The sequence below is a fragment of the Neophocaena asiaeorientalis genome, unplaced genomic scaffold (assembly GCF_003031525.2).
Source record: "Neophocaena asiaeorientalis asiaeorientalis breed wild unplaced genomic scaffold, Neophocaena_asiaeorientalis_V1.1 scaffold313, whole genome shotgun sequence".
Classification (NCBI taxonomy): domain Eukaryota; kingdom Metazoa; phylum Chordata; class Mammalia; order Artiodactyla; family Phocoenidae; genus Neophocaena; species Neophocaena asiaeorientalis.
The window spans coordinates 944,020-958,411 of NW_020175412.1; the positions used below are offsets into that span (position 1 = coordinate 944,020).

Below are 14,392 nucleotides of genomic sequence, written 5' to 3' on the forward strand. Positions count from 1 at the left end.
TAATGAGTATCATCCAAACCATCTCAGGGAAACAAATGGATGGAGGCTGCTTATGCACTCAAATGTCTGTATTGAAAGGCAACATGTTCTAATTTAACTGGAATAATCAGCAAAACAGGAATAAGCAAATGTAACCAATAACAGTAATTTCTTTTTTTTAACACCTTTATTGGAGTATAATTGCTTTACAATGGTGTGTTAGTTTCTGCTTTATAACAAAGTGAATCAGTTATACATATACATAATGTTGGTGGACACTTAGGTTGTTTCCATGTCCTGGTTATTGTAAATAAAAATATGGAATGCTTCACGAATTTGGGTGTCATCCTTGTGCAGGGGCCATGCTAATCTTCTCTGTATCGTTCCAATTTTAGTATATGTGCTGCCAAAGCAAGCACTAACAGTAATTTCTTAATGGTAGTTTTTCCTCTGTGGTGGTTTCAGATTGAGAAACTGGATGCTCGAGGGATCCAGCTAGCTGCCCTCTTCATGAGTGGGGTCGACACAGCTCTGTTTGCTAATGATGCCTGTGGCCAGCCAGTCCCTTGGGAACACTGCTGCCCCTGGATTTACTTCGATGGCAAGCTGTTCCAGAGCAAGCTAATTAAAGCAGGCCGGGAGCGAGTATCCCTGGTTGAGCTCTGTGATGGCCAGGTACCACATGTTGGGCAGCTGCTAAGACCGTCTCTGATCTTCTGTGGGGATGAATGACAGAAAGCGGAAAATGAGCCGAGACATTGGGGAAGGAGGTAGCAGAAGTGGGAGAATGTGTCTGACCTTAACCTAACTTGGTCAAGGATGATCCCAAAGGCCCAGAGTCTGATATGTACATGTTACAAAATCATGTTGGGAAGAATTTTTTTTTTTTTTAAATGAGCTTCAAGTTTTCATATTCCTTTTTTTGCTCCAAGTTATTTCTTCCCCATGGAATACTCAGATATACTCTATGCCTTTCCCCCAATTCTTAGAATTTCATTTCCCTTATTTATAAAAACTGTAAGTCACTTTTGAAAGTGATCATATTTTTTATAAAGGAACTATTTTGGAAATAGAAGAGGGTTGTAAAGTAGATGGCAGAGTAAAAGCAGGGGATATTTTTTGCAGTAAAACTTTCGAAAAGATGAGAGAAGTCAAGGGAAAGGAGCCCTTACTTACTTCTTTGTCCATTTGTGGGGTATAAGCTGAGAGACTAGAGCAGGGGGTCAGCAAACTATTAAAAATTTTTTAATTTGAATTTTTATTCCAATAAAGCTTTTTGGAACATAGCCACATTCATTCATTTACATATTGTCCATGACTGCTTTCACACTACAGTGGCAGAGTCAAGTAGTTGTGACAGAAAAAGTACGGCCTACAAAACCTATCTGGCCCTTTTCAGAACAAGTCTCCTGACCTCCGGACTAGAGGCATGGACTTATCCTGGACAGAGGTCATGGTCTCTGATCCTGGGTATGGGGGAGAAGGTTAAAAGGGTTTGTATATGTCAAGTTTTGTTCTCTCTTTTACCTTATTCTGTTACCTCCCCCTTAAAAAAATAACCTAGCCTATTGCTGGCTGTGTAATAGACAATTAATAAATACTTCTTGTTATATTTGTCTTCCTTGACCTAGTCAAGGTGCCTCACAAGCCCTCAGTCAAAACTAGTATGATGGTAGTTTGGTGTCATGCAGAGTGGGGGCTTTGGTGCCAGACAGGCTTCCCTGAGTATGTCACCTTGAGCCATTTAACTCCAGGCCTCGATTCTTTTAGTGCGAATAGATTGTGAGACTGTACCTAGACTGCCCAATACTGTGCCTGAAACATAGGAGAAGTTCAAGAAATGGCAGCTGTTATTATTATTCCATCCCTCATTTGAAGGCTGACCTGGCAACCAAAGTGGAGAAGATGAGACAGAGCATCCTTGAAGGAGTCAACATGAACTATCCACCGCCTTCTGCTCTACTTCCATCACCTACTTTTGTGCCTCCCATGGTGCCCTCTCTCTACCCAGTTTCGCTTTACCCCCGAGCCATGGGCCCAATGCCACCTCCCCTTCAAGGAAGGAGCCGGGGGTTTTCAGGTCAGTACCTAAGAATGAGGTGTTTGTCAAACTCAATCTATTTCATAGTAACCCATCCAGTAATTATTGCCAGTTACAGAATCAGCAGTTTCACATATATCTTTACCTTCTGTGCTATGGTGTGGTTTGAAGAGGAGCTTACTGAGATGGAGGGGTGTAGCCTGTGGAGGAGAGCCCAGTGTCTTCCCAGACCACTCTCCATAGAGGTGATTGATCCCTAAGGATTTGACTCTCACCAAACCACTCATGAAGTAACTGATGCAGAAACCAAGAGTCACTTTATTACTTTTTTTGTCAATTTATTACTTTTGAGAACTGTAATTCATGTGAACTGGGTCTTCATGGTTGCTGGTTAGCTCACTCTCTCCCCATAGGCAGATGTGCACAGGAGCTTGCAGGAAGAGCAATGGTAGGTAAGTAAATGACCAGTGTCAGCAAACAGCCATAGCTTGATGTACCCATTTCCACTCTGAGGGTAGATCTAACACATTTCCAGAAGCATGGAGAGAAATAAGTCATAGTCTGTACCCTCCAGGGGATTGCAGTTTAGTGAAGAAAACAAATACATACACACTCACATGGATCCACACACACATGTATATACACACACGTATGTATACATTATGGTGATATCTGAGCTGTGGCTTAATGACGAACAGACGTTCTTGCTTAGGTAGGTCAGATACTGACCCTGATAATTCAAACAACCTGTCCCCTGGCGAAACAGGGTATTTTAATGGGGACATTTTAACATGAAATACCAAGTTTCTGTGATCGGTTGAGAGTGCTATGGTTGAACTGTTTGTTGTGTATTGCTCGTCACTTTAAAAATAATAAAGCTGGAAGTTGAAATTTGTCTTAAATTTAGGGTCACAAAATTCAGCATGGATGTTTAGCTCAAGGCTGTGCTTAGAGGAGCAGTGTGAGTGTCTGCTCTGTTCAATCAAGTAATGATTAAGTCTCACAAACCAGGGAGCCAGCCATTCATTCCATCCTTTGAAGGTGTCTTTATAGATGCCTGCTCTCATTCTTTGCATGTTGACTTTACTGTGTCTCAGAAGACAGCCTTAATTAAGGCCAAGTTCTTGGGAGGTCCTCACCATTGCCCCAGCTCTCACTGATGCCTAGTCTCCAGTTACTAGTGGTTCATGAGGAGCCTTCTGACTCCTTAAAGGCCACAGTAGGATCCCCAAATGCAAGTCTTTCTTGCCCTCTTAGGATTAGCTAGTCACCTAGTTCCTTAGACTCCCACTTTTATATAAATGAAGGGCTCTTTGCTAACAACCTGCTAAGTGAGTGAAGAGTTATTAATATTTGGGGTTTTTCCACAAACTAAAATTAAGGGTTTACTAGAATTCTGTATTCTATGAAGGCTTCCTTTTGTGGCAAATTACAGAGCTGTACTGTGCTTGTGAGCTCACACACAGAGTTGGAGATTCCTGTTTTAAGGAGATCTGCTATCTTGTCTTGAATTGGTTCTGGTTTTCAACTGTTGCTATTCTTACTTTATAATCATAAATTACTGTTACTTTGGTTTCATTATTTTTTGTTTTGTTTGATTGTTTGGCTGATCCTCCAGTGTGTAGTGACATGTATTTGAATCAAAAGTGGTTTTGGCCTATAATTTTCCAATAGCTAGATCTTAAGACCTCATTCTCTCTCCACAAATATTGAATGCCTACTGTGTGCAGGCTCTGTAGTTGGAAAATGAATCAGGCACACCCCACTTGCTAAAGTGGATATGTACGGATCTTCAACACCCTCTTCCAAAATTTGCTTCCACCATGACCCTTTGTTGTTATCACAGTCTTTTTATCATAGAGAAATGGAAATACACAGAGTAGGTGGGCTGTAGATCTTTTGTTCCACCTCTTATCCTACCGTGCACTTACCATTCTTCCTCTCTTCCCAGGTCTCCATCCAATCCCACCCCAAGGAGGAAAACTAGAGATTGCCGGGATGGTTGTGGGCCAGTGGGCTGGCAGCAGATCCTCCAGGGGTCATGGCTCCTTTGGCATGCAAGTGGTTTCTGTCGGTGGGCCGGGAAAGGGGTATGTATTTGAATAGGTTGGTATAAGCTAGTGTCAATCAAGGTGCTCTTGGGAAAATGCCTAGCTATTCAACCCTTCTATTAAGGTAAGAGGCATTAACTAACTTTGCGTTTTTAAAGCCAGTTTTCAGTTGAGTTCAGCAAACATATAAAAATGCCCTGCCTTGATGAAAAAGTTTTTGCCCTAGAGGAGGACTTGGGACACAGGACAATTCGGTATGACATAGAAATGACAGAGATAGAGGTTTACAGTGGTAACACAGAGGAGAGGCATCTAACTTAAGAGGGTCAAACTTCCTAGAGGAGGTGAGTAGTTAACTAAGTGAAAATGGAGGTACAGGCTTTATGTGTTCCTCATGATCACTTTTCCCCCCACTTTCTAAAGGCATGGAAAAGAGCAGACTGGTAGAGGATCCAAAGGACATAAAAAAGGAAATAAACAAGTAAGTACCTTTTTGAGATGATCTAGCTTCTGTTTGATACCTCTTGTCGTTTGTTTTGTTTGTTTTTTAATTGCAAGAGATCAGGCATGGAAACCTGGGAGCTTTCATAGCTTCTCCCAGCATTTGATTTCATCCGCCTGCTCTCTAGCAGTCTAATGAGGGTTAACCTGCCCAGGCTCTTCCCACAGGGCTGCAGTGTCATCCTTTTCCCTGAGTGAGGCCACAAGATAGAAACCAGGTACTGTGTCCTAAAGACCTACACTTAGCATGGTATGCACTACATGCAGCCATAAAGGGACCAAAGTGAAGTTAACAGTGGGACTCCACCAGCGTGCCTGAACTTCTGAGGGGCTACCAGAGCTGCTTAGAAAATTGGACTTTTGCCTTTGCTGATGATGGGAGGGGAGGAGACGTCGCCATTCTGCTTACTCTTAATGGTTCAGAATGATCTTAAACTCACTGGTCTTCAATAGGCATCCCCCCTTCCCCCTGTAGTGATCCAAAATCTTGTAATGGCCTAAGACTGCTGGGCTCCTCATAGCATAGTAGCTACCATTTCTTGAGTGCTTACTTTCTTCCAAGCCATCTACTAGACATTTTATATGTGGTTTCTAATCCTCACAAGGGTCACTGATTAGACCATATTGCAAGGCAATTTTATTGTCAGCCCTCAATCCCAGCTCAGCTCTCATGTATACAACCAGCCCTCATTGCATCCATGTTAACTCCCATTGTCTAATGTTTTCTCAAGGAATACAAATTTGCTTTAATGTTATTTTGAGCCCCAAATGGAGCTACAATGGTAAGTCCCCCACACAAAGCATTTTGTAATGTACTCCAAAGCCAGAAAGCAGTGACTTTGGATTTTTCCAAAGCTTTTCAGCTTTTTCCAGAAGCTGCTCAATAAGCAAAAAGGGATTGCACCAGGCAGGAAAACTAGTCACTCAGATAGTCTCCCATAAGGTAGTACAGCCTTGATGAATTCACCATGATTCAGGGACTGATCAGTAGGCATACAGTCTGAAAAACCTGATATTTTTGGTGCAATAATAGTGGATCCATCTGTAAGTGGTTGACTCACATTAACCAAGATCACAGAAATAGCTATGTGGATATGGCTAAAGGAGTGGGGGAAGGGAAGAGAAGGGAGGGGGTGAAAGATAAAGTACTGATTTACAGTGAGAAGAAATAATTATTGTAATATATTGTACACTTTTTTCCAGTCACTCATAAATACATGTATTTATTATTCCCATTTTAAACAGGAAAAAACTGAGGTCCAGAGGGATGAAGCACCTTGCCCAAAATTACCCATCAAGTTAGTATTAGAGTTGACATTCCAGCGTGAGCTGACCGATTCCAAAGCCCTGTGCTGTGCTAATTCTGAAACGGGATAACAACTCTAATTGTTAGAGATAAGATTCAGACCTAGGCCTGGCTGACTCTTGTATGCATGCTCTTAACCATGTCTACCGGAGCTTTCTCTCTCTAAGAGCAAGCTGAAAGGGAGGCCATGGTATCAGAAGTTTGCCTGGGGGCATGGAGTCAGAACAGTAACATTAGTTGGCATTGAGTTCTTACAATGTGCCAGGCACAACATGTTCTACAACATGTTCTAAGTGCTTTACATGGAGTATGTCATTGAACCCTTATAGGAACCTATGAAATAGATACTATCATTCTCTCTATTTTACAGATGGGGAAACTGAGGGAAAACAAGGGATGGTAGATGATCTTAAGTTTCTCTTAGCTAAGATTTCTGGGGGTACTGTTATCTACTCTAGAAGTAGCCTGGCCAGGGAAAGCCTCACGTTGACTTTGTTTTTAGCTAAGACATCTTCCCTAGACAGAGCTGCTGCTGATTGCCTTGCTGACTCTCCTTTTTCTGTTCAGTTGCCCTTTCTCCAAAATCTGAGATAATTAATTGTTGCAGCTTATTAAATCTTCTTATATTACAGTTCTGTCTTCTTGAGATTATTCCTAGGTCAGTGGAGTTTTGTGTGTTCTCAAGTTCTTCAGTCACTTACTTGTTACATTTTTATTTCTTTGTTGACTACCTCACATGGCTAATTCCATCCATTACCAGTTTCATCTTATTTCCAGGTTCTTGAGAAACACTTCACAGTTAACGCCCATGTTGTGTAGGTTTTGGAGCCAAATGATCTAGCTTTGAATCTGGCTCTGCCACTTACCAGTTCTGTGACTTTGGGCAAATTACTTAACCTCTCTGTGCTCTAAATTCCTCATCTATAAAAATGGAAGAATTGGTACCTACCTCATAGAGTTATTTTGAGTATTAAATGAGATGATATATGTAGTGTTTAACACAGAACCTGGAACATGGGAAGTGCTCAATAAATATTAATAGTTATTATTTATAATTGACCACAAATTCAACAGGTATTAGACTTCCATTATGTGTTGTGTCTTAGTGGAAAGAACAATGTCTTTGGAGTCAAACAGACTTGGATGCAAGTGACCTTGAGCAAGTTATTTTACTTTTTCAAGCCTCATTTGTCTTTCTTATCTGTGAAACCAACATCAGAGTACCTGGCATGCCCAACCACTGTTATTATTCCTAATAATATTCATTGAGAGCCAGTAATGCACTTTCAAGGTAATACAGTTCATGGTGTTAGCATTTCAAGAGCTGTTACATTTCTGAAATTAAAAGAAAACCAGATGATTGTTTTTACTTATGAAAAATTCTATGGAATATTGCACATAGATCTTATCATTCGTTTTCTTTTCCTTTCATTTACATGTCCAATTGTCAGTATTGGACAGCGTTGCGTGGAAGTTAAGAGAGTAAACTTTAGAGGCTGAACAACCTGGAGTGCAATCCTGGCCCCACCACTTTCTACCTGTGTCTCCTTGAGCAAGTTACTTTAATCTTTCTGAGCCTCAGCTTCCTCATCTGTAAATGGGGCATCATAATATCTACCATTTAGGGTCCCTTTTGGCATTTGGAAAAAATATATTGTAAAGCTTTGTAAATAGTAGCTGTGTCATTATTGTGTTGTCATTGCCACTGGATTTGAGTCAGATCCATTTGTTGTCACCCTAAGTTGTCCAGACAGTGTCAGAGTGTACTAGGTGTTAACAAGCTTTGGGCTTTCTGGTGTTTTTGAAGAACTGAAGCAGTTTCTGCAGGCTAGCTTATAAACGTGCTTGGGAGGGATCAGCCAGTTTGGGATTACCATTTCTACTGAATATCTCTGTTTTTGACAGAGCACTTCAGATGGAGTTTCTAAATCCCTGGAGCCTCATCAAGGTCGGTCTCGCTCACAGGTAAATGGAAACAATGGCACATTGATCAAGGAAGAGAAGAATGATCATCTTCCAGCTCCATCACAGTGTGCCTTAACCAGAGACAGCAGTGTGTGTAATAATGGTAACCGCTACTTCCCCGTGAAGAATGGTGAGAAGAGCCGCTTACGAGAGCAAAAGCTGGGAACTGTGGCACAACAGAAAGAGGAATAACAAGCAGAAGATGGCTTCAGCAGATCAGGAAGAGGGGAAAACCTATACTTTTCTGATTTTAGGCCCAAGTTAGAGGAGGACATAAAATGCTTACCCTAGTTTCATCCAGAATTTGGATGGGGTGTTCTATTATATCCATCTTTTCCCCTTCCCTGTCTTTTTCTGGGCTTCCAGACTCAGTGGTCTGCTTCTAGGGAAGCTCTGATCTAATATGAATGGCAACAAGCATAGTTCCTGTTCTCAAATTGAATATATAGTGCCAATATTCTCTTTACGTCCCCTGGAAGCCTATTAAGGCAGTGACTATCGGATGTCATCACATAAGGCCCTATAGAAAAGTTCCAGCTTTGGTTTTCTGAGTATATGGCTTCCTAACTTGCTTTTTTCTTTATGAAATAGTAGGGCCTTCATATATAATCAGTATCCACATCTTCTAACTCTTTCTCCCCATTCACCTCTGCCAGGAGTTTATACTACCACCTCTAGCTCTGACCTGACAATCAGATAGGTAGATGTTTTCAGGGAAGTGAGGTAGTATTGGTTATTTTATTTTTTTAATTTTTTTTTAAATTTTATACACTTAAAATAACTACCAATGGCCTTTGTACTGGGGGATTCAAGTGAATCAGAAAAGTACTGGGCAGATTTTTCCTGCCTCTGAACTAATGAATTATTTGTAAAATAGAAGATGTGGTGCAGTTCACCCACTCCCTGCTGCCCACACCCTGAAAGGGTGGAATCAACATAATGAAATTGAGTAGGAAAGGGAACTCAAAAGATTGTGTATGCTTGTGTGTGTGTGTGTGTTTGTGTATGGATGTTTGGATAGATATATATATATGAATGCATGTATCTATATGCATACACATACCCTTTATATAAAGAGACAAATCTATTTATCTATACATATTTTATATATATATAAATATATGTGTATGTGTGTATGTATATATAAATATAAATATATATATTTTGTATATATATATTTATATACATGCACACACATACATACCTGATGATGTCCCAGAAGATTTACTGAATTTCCCAGAAATGCTTCCACTGCTATGGAGTGGTAGGTTTCAAAAGACCACATTTTAAAATCCTTACTAAGTCATAGCCCATCACAATTATGAGAAGATGGGCTTCTCTAAAGCAGACAAAAAGTACTTTCCAGAGATTGCCTGTTCAGAACAACAAACAGTTGGGTTGTCACAAGCCTAATCTTGAACAGAGTCCTCACATCCCGTATGGTAAAAACAGGAGGTTGGAATAGGATTGGGAAGAGTTGGGCATTTCCTTATGAAGGAGCAGCCTGGTTGGGAGAGAGAAAGGGGATGGGAGGTAATTACTGGGGCTTGCAGCCAGTTTGGAGGAAATCTCATCTGAAACTCTGGGATCAAACTGGCCTAGAATTTATTGTCATTAATCCCTGAAGGAGAGAGGACTAACATTGGAAAGATGGGGTAGGGAAGTGTGAGGAAATCGGCAATTTGATTTTACATACCTAGATTGTTTCGTTTGTTCATTGACATTTTGACTACTGGATCTTTTCATTTGCTTTGCAAGGAAGACTTCAGAGGACTCTGGCCCGGGCCTATAGGGGTATTCTGTAAAAGGTTCCCAGCCCCCAAGTGAGGCCAGAATCTGTCCAGGACAAAGAGGCTGTTCCCCCTTTCTGGAGATACTCTTGAGACAACCTTGCACTTCCAGTTTCCCTCCTCAACAGTATGAGAGATGGGAACATGGCTTGCAACAGATTAGCATTGTGTCTTCGTTCAGGAGTTGAGGCTTCCAGCCTCATACACTTCCTTTTGGGCTTTGTGATATTCTTGCCCAAGAAGTACCATTTCTACAGGAATACAACTGACTAGACTTCTAGCAGGGTTCTCTCTCTTTTTGAAAAACCCCATGTACCTTAACCCAGAGTAGGTCCTTGGTGATTTTTTTCCAGACAACCAGAAGGCTGTTTGCTCACTACCCACTTAACAATGAGTGTATCATCATGAGAGACTGAAGACAGTCTCAGACTGTTTTATCCTAGTCTGGCCCAATTTAAGAGAACCTGCAACTTGCAGGGGAGGGAGGTCTAGAATGCCTTTCCCCCTGCCCAGACACGTCTTACATAAACCAAAGCAGGATGACAAGAATGCATACCCAGCCAGATATAACCAAGAACAAAGTGTACAAAAACCTCCTCTATGGAATTGGCTCCCCTAATTTGGTTCCCGCTCTTCTCCTAACCTGCCCAACCTTTCACAACATCTTGAAGGTTAGGACTTCTGTATCCAGCAAGAGAAGGATTTAGTAGCGAACGTAGATGGCTTGGAAATTTCTTTCTGGAGCCACAGAGGGAGGAGTCCTTTGGAGCTCTAAAAGTAACCAGAATCACTGAGCTGTGTTAAATTAAATAGCTAACTAGCTCCGATTTCTAATAGGAAGTACTTGGAGTTATATGGAAAGGCATTTTCTTCAGTTGCTGTTTCTGTGAATCTTGAATCTATTTGACACAATCAAGTGACAGTATTGTTAACTCTCACAGCATTAAGAAGATTTATTATTTTGTAGGCATTCACTGTGAGAAGTAAAATTGCTGCTTTGACAGGGATGATTCCAGTTTGCCAAACGGCTTGCTTTTCTCCCTTCCACACACTTCTACTTTCTCCTAGCCTGGCCCAGGATGAAACAAGTGTCTCACTTCCAACTTTGATTTTTATTTGGATTCAGCATTTTGGGTTTGTAAGGTTACAAGAAAGAACCATAAAGGGCCATGTTTTAATTTATCTGCCAAAACATACAATTTAGAAGCCAGAAAGACTAAGGTTTATTACTGGAAGATTAACTTTTTCTAATTGCAAGATTAACTTTTTCTAATTTCTTTCAAATTAGGGAACATGAGTCTGCTTTTTGCTGTGAGTACCACTTGAAGAGACTGTCATCCTTCACTTGAGGTTCAATTTCTGACTATGATGTGGCCTTTCTTGAACAAAGTCATGCATCATATGGGAACCCCCAGAAATGACCCCTTTACCTTGTAGGGCCACAAGCAAAAGCACCCTGGATGTATATAGCCACTGATCCCCAAGGACTTTCAGTTCTTGATTTCTGCTGGTGTGTATTGGGGTCAGCCTATAACTCCCACCCTTATTCAGTGGCCAGTCTAGTCTGGACCAGGCCTGATAAACTTCTGCTCACTTGTATCATTTTCATTCTGAGCCAGTAGGACTTTGGGTAGACTTTATAGCCCAAGAAATGGCACTTGCTTTGGCTAGTGATATTTGATTTTTGTCTCCGTCTTGATTTCCTGGCATCGTTGGCCAAGTCACATTAACTTGTTTTTAATCCCTGAGAAAAACAGCCAGGTAAGGCATTAGGGAGGGTGGTTAAGGAGGGGGGTGGGGGGAGGAATGCTTATGTAGGGTAGAAAGAATGTGGAAGTAACTGTTTGGTTATAGTGATCCAGTCCGCTGGAACCTTAGAAGGCCTGTCTGTGCTAACCTTTCAGCCTCTAAGACTCCCCCACCCCACTTTGAAATGACAGTACAAGTAGACCACAGTTTAAAGTAGTTAGTATAATTCTACTAAGGTTTAATCATTATACTTGTTTACTTCCTGATGCATATTTCCTAAATATGCCTGGGGTTTGGTGGGGGGTAAGTTTTCACTGTTCCACTGTGTGTCGCCCTATATTTTTCTCCCTCTTGTGACTTTGGCATCTTCTTTTATTTGACTTTCCATTTTCTTTTCCCTTGGCTTATTGCAGTAGTCTGCTGCTGCAGGTATTCCCCTATTCCCCTGTTACTGCTAATTATCTTCAGTATTGTCAGAGGTTATTTTGATGTTCTAAGAAAATAACTTCATATATTTTTTTTTTACAAAATCATCTTTTCCAAGGTAAAAGCAAAATTTAAAAAAACCTATGCTAGGGTGCCCACTGCAGCTTTTGACATTGCCCTTGTACTTTTATAGATGCTCTTTTTATCTGTGTTGGTAGTAACTAATGACTAGTGAGTTTTCATGTAAATGCAACAAATTAAATATTTCAGATTTTATTAATCTCTCATAACCCTGCAAAATCTGATGACTTCATTTTAGTTACTCCCCAGAAGACACTTCCCCATCTACCTTTTATTTTATTCTATTCTGTTCTATTTTTAGAATAACATACTAGGTAAAGAAACTAACTCAAGGAGTCGTTGATTTTTAGTGCTCCCTGATAAATGATGTTATTGACAAAAGTAAAATCTTTCATTGTTTTTTCCTGTGGTAGTATCTCTTCCCCTGTGCTCTTGACAGTGTGTTTAGTGGATGGATAATACGTATTTCTCTTCCAAATTCCCTGCCTTTTTGGCCCACCTCACCACAAAAGCTCCATAGTTTATTAATGTAAGTTTGAATGGATGCTTCTTAGGAGAAACTGCGGAATTAAGGAAAGTGTTTCAGAAAGGAATGAAAATGTCTCAGGAGTTGTTCTGTGATGGAAATTGGTCTGTTGTTCTGTTAATGCTGATGGAAAGAAACTTACAGTGCTTAATAAAAGTCTATTCTTTTAGTAAAAAAAATGTGAAATAATTTTGGGTGTGCGAAGTTTAATTTCTTCTCCCATTTCTGGACTCCTTTCGGCAAATGGGGAATATACTTGTCTCAATTCAGAAGTGTTGCACAGAGATTTAGGAGCCTATTTGTAGTTGAATATCAGGGCAAGAGAACCAGTACAAGAAAAGGAAGGGCATATTTAGCTTCCTGCTGAACTTCTTTATTTGGATGTTCTAAAGGCACCTCTGACTCGACATTTCCCAAACTGAACCCATCTTCTCCTCTGAAGCCTGCTCCTCTCCATGAGTGACACTACCTTCTACTCAGTTGTCTACACCACAAACCAACCTGGGAGTTATCCTAGATGCATGTCTTTCTTTCCATCATTTCTCAAATCCAATTTGTGACAAGATCTGTTGGTAACACTCAACCATCTTTCTCTTTCTCACATCTATCTCTTTTCTCTCCCCACTTTCTGTGGCTTAGTTCAGGCCTCCTCATGTCTCACCTAAATTGTTGCAGTTGTTCCTCTGTCTTACTCCTAACCAGGCAACTGTGAGCAAATTTTGTGTCTACGTGTATGTACCTTTTCCCAGTGAAAGGGACCATACCTTTGTTAGTTACTTAAAGAAGTCTATGACCTAAGAGACATTAAGAACCACTGCTTTAATCCACCATGCTTATCAGCTTCCAGAGGAATCTGTCCTTCTAACATGCTGCATGCCCATTTCCATGGTCCCTTCATAATCTGGCTCCTGACCACTTCTCCAGCCTCATTTCCTGCCACCCCAACTCATTCCAGCAACACTAAATCACATCCTACACACATTTAGCTATTAATATCCATTTCTTCTCATTTGCTTGTACCATTGCCTAGAATACCTCTCTCCCCTTGTCTCTGGTGCAGTCTCAACTTTTTCCCCTAAGCTTCAGCTCATATCTTTGTGATTCTTTTCCAGATCTCTTACTAGGGACCCCTGAACAGACTCCCCAGAGCCAGTCCCTGTAGCACCTCGCTGGATCTCTGCTAGTAGATTAAACTTGACCATCTTTGTCTTCTTGGCATCTACCACCGAGCATGCACTTAGAAATGTTTGGTGACTAAATCAAGGACAATTAAAACACCTTTGAAAATGTTCCCTGGTGCAAAACAGATTGTAGATTTGAGGCAGAGGATGTGTTGGTGGCAAAAACACAAGAAGATTGAATATGAAGGTTCATCACTGAATGGTATGCATTTAAATATGCTTTTAAATGGGGCTCTCAAAAAAAAGAAAAAGAGTTCTGAGTCACCTTTGAGCAATAGACTGATGCTTGGAGCAGAGTCTGAAGCCAGGACTCTAGGGCATTCTTCTTACCTTACTGCTTCTGCTGAGTGTTGCTAGCTGGTCTTGGCCTCCCTGGCTGCTCTGTGCCTTGTGTGTACAGATTACAAAAGGAAACAGCTGAACCTAAAGGCGAGCATTAGAGGTTACCGAAACTTGTAAATACTTACCCTTAAATGAAAACTATCATTTGTAAAAATTTGTTTTGTATTTGGTTCATTATGGCTATAGATGTCTTTTCCTAACCTTTGATCTTTGAGTGTTGGGACTCAGAACTTAATAGTGGGAAATCCTTAGCATTTGGCTTTTAAAAGTTACTGTTTGCTGAGGACCTATTAGGTACCAAGCATAGTACTAAGCTATTTTACACTGTTTCTAAGCTTCAAACAACTCTGCAAAGTAAGTACTATCCTCACTTTACACACGAGCAAACTGGTTCAGTGGTGCCCAAGTTCACACACAGCTAATAAGTGATAAAAACCAGGGTTCTAAACCTATG

General features: G+C 40.8%; 1 protein-coding gene and 1 non-coding gene across 3 annotated transcripts in view; one reads left to right on the top strand and one right to left on the bottom strand.

Moving 5' to 3' along the window:
- Positions 1–12,595, top strand: part of FAM120C (family with sequence similarity 120 member C) — a 132,757-nt gene extending 120,162 nt beyond the window's left edge. The window contains exons 12-17 of one of the 2 annotated variants that reach the window (XM_024767194.1): positions 445–654; positions 1,858–2,059; positions 3,972–4,110; positions 4,495–4,552; positions 7,784–7,843; positions 10,922–12,595. In XM_024767194.1, coding sequence (XP_024622962.1) covers positions 445–654; positions 1,858–2,059; positions 3,972–4,110; positions 4,495–4,552; positions 7,784–7,843; positions 10,922–10,930 — 678 coding nt within the window. In that variant the 3' untranslated portion in view covers positions 10,931–12,595. Of the gene's footprint in view, positions 1–444; positions 655–1,857; positions 2,060–3,971; positions 4,111–4,494; positions 4,553–7,783; positions 8,847–10,921 lie in introns of those variants that run through there. The other variant, XM_024767193.1, reaches the window with a different exon arrangement.
- Positions 292–398, bottom strand: LOC112414625 (U6 spliceosomal RNA). The gene has a single exon (XR_003006195.1). It is a non-coding gene; the product is annotated as a U6 spliceosomal RNA (small nuclear RNA).
- Positions 12,596–14,392: the final 1,797 nt, after the last annotated feature.